The 18,123-nt window shown below is 42.1% G+C and overlaps 1 protein-coding gene across 1 annotated transcript in view; it reads left to right on the top strand.

Moving 5' to 3' along the window:
- The window catches only part of LOC121644310 (UPF0489 protein C5orf22 homolog), a 25,455-nt gene extending 8,668 nt beyond the window's left edge, over positions 1 to 16,787 (top strand). Inside the window, exons 5-9 of the mRNA XM_041992178.1 lie at positions 8 to 259; positions 2,058 to 2,120; positions 5,447 to 5,568; positions 13,246 to 13,312; positions 16,650 to 16,787. Coding sequence (XP_041848112.1) covers positions 8 to 259; positions 2,058 to 2,120; positions 5,447 to 5,568; positions 13,246 to 13,312; positions 16,650 to 16,787 — 642 coding nt within the window. The remainder of the gene's footprint in view (positions 1 to 7; positions 260 to 2,057; positions 2,121 to 5,446; positions 5,569 to 13,245; positions 13,313 to 16,649) is intronic.
- Positions 16,788 to 18,123: the final 1,336 nt, after the last annotated feature.

Below are 18,123 nucleotides of genomic sequence, written 5' to 3'. Positions count from 1 at the left end.
TGCCAAGAGACCTCGGACGGAGAGGAGTAAGGATGGAGAAACCAGTCATACCAAGTCCCACTCAGCAACCACTGACCCACTGCAGCCAGCAGGGGGCAGCAGCAGCAATGGGATGTTAGATGGTGATGATGGTGAAGGATCCACCAGTTATGTTGTTGAGAGAATAACTTCATTTCTGGATGAAAACGACCCATACATCCTGGACATTGATATGGATTTCTTCTCCTGTAAAAACCCCTTTAAGGAATTATACACAGAGGTACCTTTTCAGCATGTATTCGATTGTAATGTTCTTTATTTGATCAGGTTCCAACACCTACATGGCAGCAAATTCATTTTCCCGTCACCTGTGTCAGTTGTCATAAATAATGGGCTCATTTTTCTGGCAGTGTTGTACAAACCTGCTAAGGAAATGGAAGCTGTGTGGCCCCAACCAAAATCTCCATTTTACCTGCAAAAGTTGAATCTAATATATTCAAATATTCTGCATGAAGGTAATGTCAGCTAAATATAACGAAGGTTAAGGACATTAAGAAAACAAAAACATGCATTTATAATATGAAAACTACACACTTGACCCCCAGAGGTTTGACACCTTGAGGGATTACTCCAGTATCTTAACTTTTCCTAGGACTGTTCCTAGGAATGTTCCCAGAAATGTCTCAAGGAATGTTTCTAGGCCCGTCCTGGGACTGTTTCCCAGGACTGTTCTAAGACTATTTAAGACTATATTGTTCCTAAGAATGCTCCCCTCTGGATATCTCTAATAGTGTTCCCAGGATCTGTTGGAGCCTCTCTCCCAGTTTGGGGGTCATGGCCCCAAGTTGTCTGACACCACTGTTGTCTTCACTCCCCTCATTTTCTTATCATTCTCCTTCAGTTCTTGGTATTTTCACAGCTTCTCATCTTCCAGTGATGGATCGCTACATCCAGCACTGCTGCCTTCTTCTGCAGCTTCTCAACCACCAAGATGTCCAGTTGGTTATCCATCACCAGTTTATCAGTCTGGAACTGGAAGTCCAACAGGATAGTTAATGGTGCCTCCCAACTTGACCTGGTACTTCAGACAGAGTTCTAATTATGGGGGGCTAAGAGGAGCTTGGCTCCCCTGAAAACGTTCACCTGTGACTCTGAGGGGGGCGCTCTAAAATAGTCCACTTTAAGATTATATTTTATTTTCCATGAGGTTCCTGATTTCTCTTGAATGAAAAGAACAATAATAATTTTTCTGTGTTGGACTTTTCCCATTCAATACATAAAATTTTCCGACGACTCGGGTTGATTTTATTTCATCACTGTGGAAGGATTATTTGTTGTGTGCTATGAGTCATCCAGATGGCAACCACTGTATGTGTTGCTTTTTGTGGATGATCAAAGAACTTTCCATCCCCATATGACAGTTTTCTGATTGGATCAGCTGCATAAAGCAGTAGCAGGATGTTATTGACTGTGCTGCAGTGCATTAATGTATGTGTGTGTGTGTGTGTGTGCGTGTGTGTGTGTGTGTGTGTGTGTGTGTGTGTGTGTGTGTGTGTGTGTGTGTGTCAGCTTATATCTAAACAGTCCTCTTTATCATCCTGTTCACATTAAGACATTAGACCAAGACCACACCCAACACATGACAAGTTACTGAGACATTTCCGTTTTATGTTCTAGTATGTATGACGATTGCATGATTCTTCTTAAATTCCAGGTGCATAATACTCTGGCTGTGGAATGTTTCACCACCTGCAGAATTTTGTCTTGTTTATTTTTAACACTCAGATAATTTGCCTCTAATTTCCCTGAGTCATGAAATTATACAATGGTTTACAGTTCCAAATAGTGAGAGTGATCTCTAAAAAAGCTGTAAATATATTTTAGAAGGGTCAGTGCAGATTTTGTGAGTATGAACATATATGCAGGACCCTGTCTTTTTTATTTGTGTCTCCAGTTTGGCCAGTATTCAGGCAGACTGAGGTTTGAAGTGATAACTGTATATACTGTATGTCCATATATAACCATGTTCCAGTTACTTTATCTTTAATTGATATAAGCTCTGTGTTGTCTCTGTTCAGGAGGAATACTCCCTCTTGAAGGAGCTGTACAATTTCAGAGAACCCGGCCTGAATGCCAATAAGGTTAAACACTTTGTTCATTTTCCTCATTAACTGTGACCTACAAAACATACCTAACACCACAACACAGTCTGGAAACATTAGATATTTAGACATAAACATTTCTCTCAGGTTATCAGAACTAACAAAGCTAAATTATGTCCAGCTACTTAAAGCAATAGAGGATGATCTCTCACGGTGGAGGCGCTTACCCATATCGCTCATGGGGAGGGTTGCCACAGTTAAAATGATGGGTCTATCCAAAGTCAAGTACCTGTTTATCTAAATTTCTATGGAAAAACAAGCCATCACGTATCAGTCTAAAAACTTTACAGCAGACTAAAGATAGAGGTGGATTGGAGCTACCTAACTTTAATCACTTTTTCTTGCTAACAAGCTGCAGTTTATCTCCAAATGGCTTAAACCTAGCAGTCTGGATGAACCATGGTTAGATGTAGAGCAAGCATTGTGTGAGGATCTGTTTATCTCTGACCTGCCATTCATCAGCTCAGCCACACTTAATCAAAAAACAACGGCCGATATAGGCCATTTTGAAAAGATCGTAGGGCCAGCCGATAAATTGGTTGGGCCCGAGAGGGGAATACATTTAAATACGTAAAGGAATTTGGGCAGCACATTCATTTTAATACAGTCGACTTTCCCTGCTAAGGATAGGTGAAGTAATTTCCATTTCTTTAGGTCTAATTTGTTTTTTTCAATTAGTCGGCAAAGGTTTTTTTGGCTAAGTTGCCGCATATCTCTTGTAATATTGATGACCAAGTATTTAAAGCCATTTTTGGACATTTTAAATAGTAGATTTATGTTATTTTGTATTTGAAGAACCAGTTTATTTTTAAGGGTAACATTCACTTTTATTGATATTAAGTTTGTATTCAGAAAAAGCACCGAATTTCCTCAAGGTGTGGATTGTAAGTGGAGCATTCAGAACAGGGTCCAATACATATATTAATTAATCATCTGCATACAGAGACAATCTATGCTCCATTCCTGCCCAATTGGTGATAAGGTGTTGATTGTGATAGATAAGAGCACTAAAGCCAAGGCAAATAGCAGTGGGCTGATTGGGCAGCCCTGGCGAGTACCACTTGACAACTTGAAATATTGTGTTTCCCATTTGTAATCACAGAGGCTTTAGGTGAGGTATTCAAGAGTTTGATCCACGCAATAAAATTAGGGCCATAACCAAATTTCTTCAAACATGCGAATAATTATCCCCATTCTACCCTGTCAAAATGCTTTGTCTGCGTCAAGTGCGATAACAACCTTGGGTACCCCACCAGACACAGGAGAGTAAATTACATTTAAAAGTCGGCAGATGTTTATAAATGGCGCCCTGGTATGAAGCCTGTTTGGTCAGCAGAGATTAAGCAGCAGGGTATAGCAGAATTTTTTAATCTTGATGTCCCAAGCTATTATCAATTTCAAATATGCAACTAAAATAATTCACAATTCATCATAGAACTTATTATACAGGACAAAGGATGTCTGCCTCCTCAAAGAATCAGTTAGCTGAATTTCACTCCCTCTGGTCCCCCGTGATTAGCTCCATGACCTTGTGTAGTTGGAGGGTTGTGACCTCATGGCTTTAGGGGTTGGATATTTGCGGGGGTTGCCTGATGGCTGCAGGTCCTTGGTGGTTTCCGGTGGTGGGCATCTGGGCTGTTCTGCAGTGGGGGCGGCTCTGTGTCTGGCCTTTTCGGGGGCTATGGGAGGTCTGAGGTTGAGGCCCCCTTCGTGGCGGTTGGGCATGACCACAGGTCATTGGCCCTGGGCCAGGTGGGCGTACTGTTCTGTGGGTTGGTGTGGGTTCATAGACCAGTTCATAGAGTAGTCAGATATTCATGGGAATTTGTTAATGAGTGTGATTGTCCAGGTGGAGAGATGTGGGTGAGTTCTGAAGGAAAACTTAAGATTTTTTTTTTTTTTTTTAATCGTTTTGTTAATTTCAAGTTTGGCTTTCCTTATATCATTCAGTGTATCATATACTGGGGAGACATGGTAAGCGTCCTCTAAGGATTTAATTCTGAGTTCTAACTCTGAGATTCTCAAAGTTTCCTTCTTTTCCTTATGAGAAGAAAGGGAAATTATTTTCCCTCTCATTACTGCTTTTCCGGCTTCCCAAAGAACACACGCTTAAGTTTCTGGCAAGTCGTTATTTTCTAGATATAAGGACCATTCTCTTTTAAAGTAGCTGATAAACTCAGGATCTTTAAGTAATGACGTATTAAATCTCCAGTTTCTAGTTGCTGGTTTATTGCTCTTACTTCTCAGAGTGAATGATACTGGTGCGTGATCACTAATGCTAATAGGATGGATTCTGATTTCTGACATGTCATTCATCAGCGAGCTGCTAGTTAAGAAATAATCTAATCTAGAATAGGAATGGTGAACTGAAGAGAAGGTGGTGTATTCTCTTAGTGTGGGATGGTGAGAGTGCCAAGCATCACAAAGACCAAAATCCTTCATGTTTAACAGTTTCTGAGGATTACTGTGTTTATCTGTGCTTCAACCAGTCAAAGCTCTCTTGGATGAGGACGGTCTGCCAAGGCGAGTTGTTGTAATATGAGGGTGTTATAGTGGTGTGAGTACAAATCCATAAAACATAGTGTCAGGTTTGCTCCTGAAGACCCGGAAATTCAGCCACACGTAGGACAAATGGATTTGAAAAGAATAAGGTTTATTGAGGACCAGGGGATGGAGGGAGTGAAACCAGTTCTGGTTAGCTGGCGGAGTCAGGCAATCCCAGGTCTGTGAGAGAGAATTCCTGAAATGAACTTCAGACAGGAAGTTTAGTCCACAAATCCAAAAGACGTAGTCAGGGCAGGCAACGTTCATTCACAGTGAGGCTCAGTGCAGTACTTATCCAGAGGGACAGGCTATTCCGTGGTCATGCGGGCAAGGGTCAATCCAGGCAGGCACTTGAAGGGATCCGGCAGGGGTCAGGCAAAAGAATATCCACGGACGTGACAGGGTCGATGACAAGGAAGTCTGGAACTAGAAATAACTGGATATCACAAGGTAAGTACTGGTGACCATCTGGCAGGGAAGCAGGGAGTGAAGAGAGTTTAAGTAGGGGAGGGAGCAGGTGAGGGAAATGACAATCAGGACAGGTGTAGGAGATCATCCTGATTGCAGCTCTGCAGAGCAGCTCTGCAACCATGACACATAGACTGCAGACAACCCTGGTAACTAACTGTGTATGGCTGAGCTTCTTTTTCTACTTCAAATGATCACTGGAAATTTTTTGGGGCATCATTAAGATTTTTCAGTGACTGCGATTTCCTGCTTCCTCTGCTGTATTTATTAAAATCTAACATGTTTGTATAAAGGAGGAGCTCGATGAATGTGTCGACCGTCGTATTCATCAGTTAGAAGACCTGGAAGGAGCATTTGCTGATCTCCTGGAGGATGATGGAGAAGAGACAGTTAAACACTGGGCCAGCAAACCAGGGTAAACCTTTTTATACCTTTATTTTATTTATAACAATGTAGATCATTTAAAAAAGGAGAGAAAATGGACTCAAACACAATTACAAACCTATAAATGATTTTTGTGCATAATTCTGAGTATTTGTGTGTGTTCAAAAGCAATGTAAATATTCCAACTAAATTGAATGCCCAGAATCATTCATTCACTCATTCACCCACCACTGGTCCTTCTCCAGCACAGGGCTGGAGTTACTGGCTCTCATTAATAAATATCTTCTTATGACTCTTTACATGAGAAGTTTTCTACAAAAACCCCTCCTTCGGATTTATGAACCTGTTTGTAGATTGCAGGATAGTTTGCATCTTTCCTCTTAGATTGGTGAGTACCACTGTCTTGTAAGTTGAACGGACAGACCAGCCCTACTTTGCATAGTTAAAAAGCTTAAGATACGCCAATAAGAGGTCATGACTTAAAGGCCGTTTGCAGACAGACAGAGGTGAGACAGATTTGGAAAAATAACAAACAGAATGACAAAATGATGAATGAGAACAAAAAAAAATAACGAAAATGTGCAATGAAGCCTGAAAGTGTTCACTGGATCATAAATAATCACCCTACATAATAATGAGCTTTGAATAGAAACGTATCATTAATTACTCCTGAACTTGGACAGCAGCCTGCAGTCTGGTCCCATGAGCGCATCGAGAAGCTCATCCTCCAGGTGCTGTGGCTAAAGCGGAAAGTGGTACACTGTAGAATAAAACTTTATTACAGAGGACGTTACACAGTTTGTAAATATACTGTTTTTCATTTTAAGATGCGGTTCACCTACGGAACGAGTGCAGCATCTGATAACGTGTTATTAACCAGGAAATAACCTTGATTTCTTAATAAAAGTAATTATTATAATGAAAACAGTTGTAGTAAATTTGAATTAGTTTTAATTATTCATTTTTTAATTATTAAAAATGTTTTTTTTACCACATTCATCAGGTGGATCTGGGAGTCACAGGTGACTTTTATGGAGTGATGAGGGAACGAATCTGGCATGTGTGCAGCCTTTTGCCCTGAGGGTGTTAGGATGGTCAGCAATAGAACTAGATCCATCTTGACTGACTTGTTCATGAATGAACGAAATGCATGAAAAATAGTTTCATTTTCCCTTGGAAGGAAGTTATAATGTTTGGATCTGCAATGTTGGTATTTATCTTAAATAACAGAATGCTTTGTATTTCACCAAAAGTTATTTAAAAATCTGACAAACACATGACTAGTTTTATTTTTGTTTTTTAATGAACCGAACAGCACAAAACAACACACGTGTGGATTTTGTTAGAACATGTCGCCTTCCAGATGTTCGTAAGTGCTCCTGAGTTTTTGTCAAGAAATGAAGATTTTGGTAAATGCCACAATTTTCGGATAATGTTCGCAAGTAAGGTTTAAGGACAAATGTGTTCATAAGAATGGTTGGAGAACGAGGCCCATTGTGTCCTGACATCGTTCTCAGACTCCTCCAGCCCACACAAACATTCTTCAGTTGTTCTTCCATCTTTCTCCTGTAGAAACTCTGATCTTTCTTCTCAGTTCTCTCTGCACCGACTTTATCAGCTTCGTCTCCTGACATAAAAGCCCTCCTTTTGTCTTTCAGAAGAACTTTAATGTCAGAAGGAATCCATGGTTTGTTTTTTGCAAAAGGTTTTACTGTCTCAGTGGGAATGGCAGAGTCAAAAATTGATATAGTCTGTGACACAGCTGGTCCTCCATTGTGGTCACAGAACACATCCCAGGGGGGATTGGTTGGTACGTGTCCTTAATGTTTTATTTCCTCTGGTGTGGCTGAATGACGAGGGAGATGCTTGGTTAGGGTCCTCCTGTCATTAGGTGGAGGGTATGTGGTTGTACACTGTTATCGCAATAACATGTAAATATGTAAATATGCAGAGAAATTGTGTTGTGGTTGGCTACCATAAACACAATTATTCTACAGATAAGCGATTGTTCTTAGAGCTGAACAGACACAAAATCATACAAAGATACAATAACTGTATCAAGCCATCAAGCATGTTAATAATTTTTATGATATACAGATGAAGCTAAAAAAAAATTGATTATCCAGCAAACCTTGATTCATTTCAATAATTCCCTTGTTAACTGTATTGTAATTGATGTTTTACACTATAAAAATTTTTTGAAAGAGCAAAATAATCTAAATCTATTGTGCATGTCATGTATTTGTGTAATGTCATTAAGACATTAAGTTTATCATGAAACTCAAGTTTTCTCTTCAAGAAGTTCACGTTAGAGATTTGATACAAACTAATGACAGTTTCATGCAGATTATAGTTCAAACTTTACTTGTTTTCATTAAAGACCTAAAAGATAAAATGTAATGTGCTCTATAAGAATAATTTGCTGTGATGACTGGACAAATGAAGTCTTTTAAAGACTTGAAAGAGCAACTTGTTTTGGACGTTCTCCAGGGAGGCAACTAAATCCATCCATCCATCCATTTTCTGCCGCTTATCCAGAGTCGGGTCGCGGGGGCAGCTGCCTAAGCAGGGAAACCCAGACTTCCCTCTCCCCGGCCACATTCACCAGCTAATCCGGAGGGATCCCGAGGCGTTCCCGGGCCAGCCGAGAGATGTAGTCCGTCCAGCGTATCCTGGGTCTTCCCCGGGGCCTCTTTCCAGTGGGACGTGCCCAGAACACCTCATCAGGGAAGCGTCCAGGAAGCATCCTAACCAGATGCCCGAGCCACCTCATCTGGCTCCTCTCGATGTGGAGGAGCAGCAGCTCTACTCTGAGCCCCTCCCAGATCACCGAGCTTCTCACCCTATCTCTAAGGGACAGCCTGGCCACCCTGAGGAGAAAAGTCATTTTGGCCGCTTGTATTCGCAATCTTGTTCTTTCGGTCACTACCCACAGCTCATGACCATAGGTGAGGGTAGGAACGTAGATCGACTGGTAAATCGAGAGCTTTGCCTTTTGGCTCAGCTCCTTCTTTACCACGACAGACCGATGCAGAGTCCGCATCACTGCAGACGCTGCACCAATCCACCTGTCCATCTCCCGCTCCGTCCTTCCCTCACTCGTGAACAAGACCCTGAGATACGTTCACTTGGGAAAGGATCCTATTGCAGACCCGGAGAGAGCACTACACCCTTTTCCGGCTGAGGACCATGGTCTCTGATTTGAAGGTACTGATTCTCATCCGCTGCACACTCGGCTGCGAATCGCTCCAACAGAGCCACATCATCCACAAAGAGCAGAGCAGAATGGAAGAGGGTCCAGCCCCTCTCAAGGACAGTGGTTCCAGAGCCCAAGCTGTGCGTCGAGGTGAGTCCAACTATATCTAGCCGGAACCGCTCAGCCTCGCGCACCAGCTCAGGCTCCTTCCCTGCCAGAGAGGTGACATTCCTCATCCCTAGAGCTAGCTTCCGCAGCCGAGGATCACACCGCCAGGGTCCTTCCTCTGGCAGCTGCCCAGCTCACACTGCACCGAACCCTATGGCCCCTCCTGCAGGTGGTAAGCCCATGGGAGGGGGGACCCATGTCATCCTTTCGGGCTGAGCCTGACCGGGACCCATGGGCAAAGGCCTGGCCACCAAGCGCTCACCTCCGTGCCCCACCTCCAGGCCTGGCTCCAGAGGAGGGCCCCGGTGACCCACGTCTGGGCAAGGGAAAACCCTGGTCCTTGCTTTGTCATCATCATAGGGGTGATTTGAGCCGCACTTCGTCTGGTCCCTCCCCTAGACACCTGTTTGCCATGGGTGACCATACCAGGGGCATGAACCCCCGACAACATAGCCGCTAGGATCATCAGGACGCACAAACTCCTCCACCACGATAAAGTGGCGGCTCAGGGAGGAGGCAACTAAATCTACCACTCCCAAACTATATTGTGGGTTTCCGACAACTTGAAATGAGTGACCACACAAGGTCAACTCAAAAGCAGCACAAAACTTTACACAATCAATAATTTTGGATAAAACATGCCGGTTTTTATCCAGCTCCTCATTGACTTCCTCACTGCCAGCCTATGACCATCATCCAGCTGCTAGCGATGTTCTGCCGTTCTAATACAGCTAGCTTCACCGTGCTATCCATGTGTGCTCAGGTGTTCTTATGTTTCTTTATTTTTTTCAGACAGATCTTTCATATCCCGTACTCCTGTAACTGCCCAGGCCGGATCTGTTCCAGTCGTTTTATAAAGCATACACAAAACAAAACAAAACATTAGCTTGTCTGCAACCAACTAGCCAAGCCTACATGTGTACCAGTTATCAGAAAACCTCTCTTGTTCTGCTTTTGCGGTTGTTTGATAGCAAGGTCAAGTTTATCTTGTCCTAACTCTTTTACCCAAAGTTTCTCCATGAAAGTTCTCCTCTCAAATGGATCTTGAATGATCTCATGGAGTCGGGACTCTGTTTGATCAGAGTTGTCATTTTGTGTAGAACAATGGTGTCTGTTGAAAGTAGTCCAACTGCCTTAATTTAGGTGTAGTTTGACAGTGTTGCAAGGGGCGATAAAATTGTCACCCCTCGTGGAATAATTTTGACAGTGCTGATAGGATTAATTTGCATAAAACATTTGGCAATCTGATTATGTTATTGGCTAATCTGCTAAAAAAAAGAAAAGAAAAAAAACTCTGCCTGCTCTGGGTGATTTTCCATCACCCCAGAACTAAACTTGAGAGTATTGACAATAGACTTGCAGGAAAAAAAACAATTTTACACAGCAGTTTGTATTTTTAAACATTTAAACAAACATTTTACACATGTTACTATCAATATTTTTATCACATAAATTAAAAAATTTGACATTTTTGTAAAATTCTTCTGAATCATGCTTTCTGTTGGGAGGGTGGCACCCTGGTGCCCTCTACTGGCCAGCTACCGCTGGTTAAAACCATGCCAGTGGCAGAAGGAATTATCAACTCATCTGCTATAATGTGAGGCATTTTTAACTAGAAAATACTGCAATCTACTTCAGGTGAGTTGAGTTTCAGTAAAACAACTCTGCTTTATATGACAATTAAAAGTTTATTCTAAAGGATGAGAAGTCCCCAAGTAGTGATAGACCTTTTTTGGCTTCATACTTCATACATACACATTGTGGTTTCTCTTCATTATCCACCATTGACTATTACCTGCTCAGTCCTAGGACAAGATAGGCCTCATCATTTTTTGTCTTTTTTTTTTTTTTTTTTGGTAGTTGAAATGTCTACTGTTGATTCATCATCGTTTGCTCATTGGTACTTTCACAAATCTGGCCATGTTTTCTATGTAGATTTGACCCTGATGACCTGAGGGATCCGGTTGGTTCTTAACGAACCAGAAGATCCTGAATGTATTTTGGCCCTAAACCATTCAGGTCTTTGTAAACTAACAGCAAGATTTTGAAGTCAATTCTTTGACAGATAGGAAGCCAGTGTAAAAAATCTGAGAACTGGACTTATATGAGCTATGTTCCTGGTCTTAGTGAGGACTGGAGTTCTAGGATCTACTTTCCTGGTCTTAGTGAGGACTGGAGTTCTAGGATCTACTTTCCTGGTCTTAGTGAGGACTGGAGTTCTAGGATCTACTTTCCTGGTCTTAGTGAGGACTGGAGTTCTAGGATCTACTTTCCTGGTCTTAGTCAGGACTGGAGTTCTAGGATCTACTTTCCTGGTCTTAGTGAGGACTGGAGTTCTAGGATCTACTTTCCTGGTCTTAGTGAGGACTGGAGTTCTAGGATCTACTTTCCTGGTCTTAGTCAGGACTGGAGTTCTAGGATCTACTTTCCTGGTCTTAGTGAGGACTGGAGCAACAGCGTTCTGGACTAACTGCAGCTGTCTGATGGACTTTATAGGGAGACCTGTGAGGACAGCATTACAGTAGTCCAGTTTACTAAAGATAATGTATGGACCAGTTTTTCTAAATCCTGCTGAGTCATCAGTCCTTTAATGTCCGTATGTTTAACGCTTCCACTGCTGGTCACTTTTCATCACTATTCCTCACAGATTGGAAGAAGGATAAACTCCAGGCGTCGTTCCAGATTTTAAAGGACTTCTGGCATCAATATAAAAAAACTGTGAGATATGTAGAAGAAAATATCGGTCTGATATTATATCAAATAGCGAAAAGCCTTGGGTTTAAAACAATGGATTGTGCTCTTAATGTTCCTCAGACTGTTGGTATTGATCCCTTAATTGAGGCATGCAAGCTTTCTAAATGTCTTTGTAGATAAGATCCTGATAGGCTCAGATACCATCCTCTGTCTTCGAGCCATCAGTCTTTGACCCCTGTTCTTCTCCTTTTCACCAGTTTAAACCAGTGTCTTTGTCTTTTCTTTGTGAGATTTTGGTCATCTGAAGCCTTCGGGTTCCCCTACATATGCTCTCTCACCACGATTATTCAAGGAGCTTATTTCCACTGTAGGGCCCTCGGTTCTTGCTGTTATTCACAGCATCATGTCCTCATGTCTGGTTCCTAAAGATTGTAAACATGCTATATTCCAAACTCTGCTAAAAAAAAAAAAAAAAAACCAGCCTGGATCCCACCATTCTGTGTCATTTCCCACCAATTTCCAAACTTCCTTTCATTTAAAAAATCTTAGAGGATTGTTTATACACAGATAAGATTTTTTAGAGGTAAATAAAGTTTTTGATGTCTGTCATTCTGGTTTTAAGTCTCTTCATAGCAGCGAGTCGGCTTTACTGAGGATTTTAATGATCTTCTATTAGCTACAGATTCCGGTGACCATGTGATCGTGGTTTTATTGGATTTAACAGCAGCCTTCGACTCAGTGGATCACAACATTTTAATGACACATCTGGAGCATTGTGTTGGCATTTGTGATTTGTGGTTCTGCCCTGGAAGGGCTTAGGTCCTACCAGTCTAAGAGGACATTCTCTGTCAAACTGGACCATCTCCAGTCATCCCCTGCTCCTCTGTCATGTAGGGCCCCCCAGGGGTCCATTTTTGGGCTTTTGCTCTTTCCATTATACCTCCTACCCCTTGGGTCAGTTATTAGGAAGCTTTCCATCTGTATGCTGATGATAATCAGGTCTATGTCCCCCTTAAACGCAAGGACTCTTACTCCCTAGAAAAACTTTTAATCTGTCTCAATGAAGTCAAAGCCTGGATGACCTCAAATTTTCTTCATTTTAATGAAAGAAAGACAGAAGTTGTGGTTTTTAGTCTTGGTGCCGATGAGTCCTCTCGTGTCACAAATCTGGGTGTAAAAATGGACAGTAATTTTAATCTGGACAGGCAGATCGATGCAGTGGTCAAATCTAGGATAGAGGGTGCACCTATGTAAAAGTAAATAACAGCAATCCAATTGGGTTGAAACAAATGCATGGATTACCATCTCAGATTAAGGAAAACCAGACCTGTGAACTTCTAAATAAAGTGTAAATTTATGATGGGGTGGGAGGGTGTATTGGTGTATTCCTCTGTGGTCTGTGGTTGCTGACAATCAAAGGCAGCAGACAAATGTCTGTCAGATGTGATGAAGCCCACCTTCATCTGATTGGTCAAGCTTCATCCGGTGTTGGATGCCTATGGAGAGATGTCACTGGTAACTTCTTGATGAAACAGGTCAGAGTTTGATCACTTTAGCTGGCCCATCTGACCAACATAAGCACTACACTGACATAGTCACGGTTTCATCATACCTTTTTTTGTTTTGTTTTTCTTTTTTTTTCTTTTCCAGCATGTCTTCGTTATCCCAACTGGTTTCTATTATGAAGGCAAAAAATCCCAGTCCTGACTACGAAATGGTAAGAAAAATATTCCGTATGTCATTAATTATTAGACAAGGACACCTTGTGTTGATATTACTGTTAACCCTCAGCTGTATTTTCCGCTAACACAAGCCCTGTTTCCATCAACGGTTGCACCGCGGGGCATTAGACCAATCTAACCAATCTGATCCAAAAGGGTGGAGCCTGACACACTGCAGCCCATTGATTGGTTGGAAAAAAGTCACTTCCCATGCAACCTGGCATAAAAACAAAGCAGAAATGGCTCCTTGTTTAGAGCAACAGATTTTCTTTTTGTTAATTGAATCTCCATTTAAAATGGCGTTACGAAGCACCACCAAGAGGAAAGAACACAAACTGGTGGATGACCGCCATTCTTCTCGTTTGGTTCTGCGTCATGTTTTGGTTAAACCTTAAGGAAGGCGCAGCGCTATAATGGTGTCATGCTATCTGAAGCATCCATCACCTGATACTCTGCCTCTCAGTTAGGGTTACAGTGGCTGGGGAAACGCATCGAGAATAGAGTTTACAAACCATAGCCGCACCCTTACCGCCCCGACCCACACTCGTTGGTAGAAACAAGGCTGTACCAAACCAGCCCTCCAGAGGGTCCAGATATAACATAGAAGATATTAATAGAAGATATTAATAGAACATAGAAGATAGTAATATTTTAATAAGAGTATTTGTAATTCCTAATTTGTCCATGTAAGGTTTAATTTTTTTTATGTTTAAATGTAAAACATTTCCAAGGCAGTGGGTGAACTTGTTCTATTTTTTCTATCTTTCTAACTTAATAGATGTGACTTGAGTTTGTATGATGAGCGAGTCAGTTAAGGCGGTCAGGATTACTACACACACGGAAATCAATCGATCAATAATTCAAAGTTTATTTCTGTAGCACCTTACAACAACACCAAAGCTGACCAAGGTGCTTAACATCATGAAACATATAAATAAAAATACACATTAAAATAAAGGAAATATAGTAGAAGGGCAGTGTGGCTCAGTGGGTAGAGTGGTTGTCTGGTAGCCTGAAGGTTGCCAGTTCGATCCTCAGCCTGTCGAGCTCGTGTCGAGGTGTCCCTGAGCAAGACACCGAACCCCAACTTGCTCCTGATGGGTCGTGGTTGAGCGCCTTGCATGGCAGCTTCCACCATCAATAGGTGAGTGTGATGTAAGATGTAAAGCGCTTTGTGTAGCGTTTCCTTTATTTTAATAAAAGCGCTTGTAAATACAGGCCATTTACCATTTACAAAGTGGTAAAAGCACAAAATCGATTAAAACTAATATAACGTACAGGTATGTACATTTAAAATAACTTCTAGATCTGGAAAAGTTACTCTGAGCATAATGTAAAATACTGGATATTTCACTTCCAGATACCTGGGATTAAAAGTTTGGTGCCTTTATAGATTCATTGCGATCTGGACGCTGTAATGCATGTGGAAATGAATAACTGAAACAAAACTTATTTTTCTCCAGAAATTTCAGATTGTTTTCTAAAATAATAGTTAATACAGTGTAAACATGTTTGATAATGTACTTGTACTTCTATGTACTAAAACAAAGTGAAATATTTGGAGTTTTAATTTTTTATAGGTTGCTATGCTGTTATTTTACTACCGATTGGAGATTAAGCATATTGTATTTTAACTAAACGAGAAACATTATTGTGTTTTGTGTTGAGTGACACAAAATCATAATAAAAAAATAAACTGTGTCATGTCCGAATGACCATAGGTAGCAGGCTTGTACAAAAATCAGAATTTTAAGAATTTAATTCTGTTCGTTTAATAAATTTAAATTTGAATTGACTCCACCCCACAGGATGTTGAACTGAATTTGAATTGGAATTACAGAATTGTAATTGAATTTATTGCAATTCAGAGAAATTCATTCCTATCACATATCAGTGGGAATGTGATACTGAAAGTTTAATCAAAATCCTTCCACAACTTTTTGAGTTATGTTGCTGACAGACAGACAAAGTAACACAGCTAGAGTGAATGCAGAATAAGCTTTGGCCGTGCTCCAACAAATGAATGAGGAAGTTTGGATGGGGGAGAAATGGTCATCTACAATAGGAGAAGAGCTGCAACTACAAGATGGCCTGTTGTGGTGTTTTATTACTTTTTGGACATGTCTGCACCGGATGCGTGGGCAGGGCGCAGCATCGATGCCAGAATCACCCGGCATGCGTTCATTAATAAGCTGCAATAAATCAGTATATATGATGCTTTTCTTCTAATTGTTCCTTCTCAAATAATTGATAAAAAATAGAAATTCATAAAAAGAAAATAAATTGTTGTTAGTTGATAAGTGAACGTTGTAAGCTAGTAAGTATTTAACATTTTCTATTTGAAATACAAGTAAAAACCCAAAGTACTCCCACATGGTAATCAACTAATTTTTTCTTTATCGAAGATTTGTGTACTTCCGAATTATTTAAAAAAAAATATTCAAAGAGAAAAAAACGGGTCTCTTCAAACGCCCCTTCGTCATTTTTATGCTGCCGGCATGGTTCTAGGGGGTATTAGAATGTTGGCAGTTCTAGTGTTAAAGGAAATTCCTGGATTCAGACTGGACTCGGATTATCCCCAAAATCGAATCAGTTGTTCCTTATTCCATTTCAGTTATTTCCTGAAAATTTTATTAAAATCTGTCTATTATTCTTTTAGTTATGTTGCTGAAAGACAGACAAATGTATGCCGGCGAAAACATAACCTCCTTCTCTTTTGTTGAGTGTGTTTGTGGATCAGCTGAGAAGGAGGAAACAAGCGCTTCATGGTTCACACCTTCACATATTTACCTCAAAGTGTTGTTGTTTATACATGTTTATACTTCAGTATGCAGGGGCGGGTCTAGAAAAGTTCTGGTGGGGGGCCAGGCAGGAGCACTGACCAGGAAAAAGGGGGCACAGATCAGAAAGTATCTGCTGTTGGTTGAGAAACCTTCCAAGTTGAAAAGCATTCCTTTTAATTTTGTAATTATTGATGAAAATAATCAAACATGGTTTGGCGTCAGTTCTTACAGCTGCTTTATTGAACCTATCATTGCATGGTGTGTTAGCCGACCTTGGAACAGCTTGTGGATGCTGTTGGACAATGAATAGTGTCTAACTTTATACATCATCTGGATTTTTTTGAGGTAGACTAAATCATGGAAATTTAAAAATATTTAGTTTGAGAAACAGTAAATTAGAGATGTGACTACATGCTGTTTTGTTTGTAATTCTTATTGCTCATTTCTGGAATATAAATAATGGCTGAATATTAGTTTTGTAAGTATTCCCCATACTTTAACACAATACATGATTTCCTTTAATCCTGCCACAAACCATCTTCTCTCTCAGGTTCACCAGGCAGGGTTAACCTGCGACTCAGTTGAGCTTCCTCATCACATCAGCTCTGACGAGGAGATCGACAGATTAATTTTAGCTGTTCAGCGGTTCCTGGATGCTCTGCCCCATAATATACTTCTTGAATTTTAATACACCTCAGAGCTTTAGGCAATCAAATTTGATGTGAAATGATGTATGTGTGGGAGGATGGGGTATGTGTGGGAGAATGTATGGTGCAGGGATGGGGGAGTGTGTGGGAGGATGGATGGTGGAAGGATGGTGTGTGTGCGGGAGGATGGATGGTGTATGGGAGGGAGGATGGTGTGTGTGTGGGGGAGTGGTGTATGTTTGGGAGAGTGGGTGATGGAGGGGTGGTGTGTGTGTGTGGGAGGATGGGGTACGTGAAGGTGGATGTTTGGTATAGGAGAGGGAGGACGGTGTATGTGTAGGAGAATGATGTATGTGTGGGAGGATGGGTAGTGGAAGGATGGTGTGTGTGTGTGTGTGTGGGAGGTGTGAAGGTGGATGAATGGTGTATGAGAGGGAGGATGGTGTATGTGTGGGAGGATGAGTGGTGGAGGGATGATGTGTGTGTGGGAAGATGGGGTAGGTGTGGGAGAGTGTATGGTGGAAGGATGGTGAGTGTGTGGGAGGAAGGATGGTGTGTGTGTGGAAGGATGGATGGTGGAAGGATGGTGTGTGTGTGTGGGAGGACAGAGTATGTGAGGGTTGAATGGTGTATGCGTGGGAGGATGAATGGAGGAGTGGAAGGAGAGTGTGTGTGTTTGTGTGTGTGTGTGTTGGTTTGGGGGGGGGCAGGACTGGTTCTCGGGGTGTGCGGCTGGGCGCTGGGGTGTGGGGCTGGCCTCTGGTGGTGGCCGTCTGGGCGGGCCGGGTCCCCCCGGGTGGCATGCTGGCCCTTGGCCTGTGGGGGTGGGGGGTGTCTCTGCGCTCCTGGGCCCGGGCCCTCTGCCCCGTCTGTCCCGGGCGGCCGGTGCCCGGGGGGGTCGGGGACTGCTGGCCTCGGCCCGCCGGGGCCGGTGCCCTGTGTCCGCGGGGCGGCTCCTGCTGGGGTCTCCTGCTGCTGCCTTCCTGGGCGGGCGAGTGGTCGTCTCTGTGGACCGGTCGGGATCTGTTGCCTGCGGGGGGGCTGGTGGCCTGGGTCTCGGGACCGCTGGCCTGACTCTGGCCTCTGTTCAAGTGAGGTGGCATCTGCATGATCACTCTGCATGGTCACTCCTTCCTGAACGTCTCCACACAGTCTTTGCGACGCCGTGTGGCCGAGTTCTCCAACACATCCACACAGGTTTCTCTGCGCGTGTTCTTGAATACAGCAGTTTCACTTATATCTATTATCATATTTTTTTTTCTTTTTTTTATTATTTCTGTTCTTATTATTATTATTACTCTTACTCTTATTATTATTATTGTTACTATTATCAACTAGTTGTGTAATGACCTACTGGCTAGGATGATCTTAGCTATA

The sequence above is a fragment of the Melanotaenia boesemani genome, chromosome 8, assembly GCF_017639745.1.
Source record: "Melanotaenia boesemani isolate fMelBoe1 chromosome 8, fMelBoe1.pri, whole genome shotgun sequence".
NCBI classification, from domain to species: domain Eukaryota; kingdom Metazoa; phylum Chordata; class Actinopteri; order Atheriniformes; family Melanotaeniidae; genus Melanotaenia; species Melanotaenia boesemani.
This window is presented reverse-complemented; position numbering and strand designations above follow the sequence as displayed.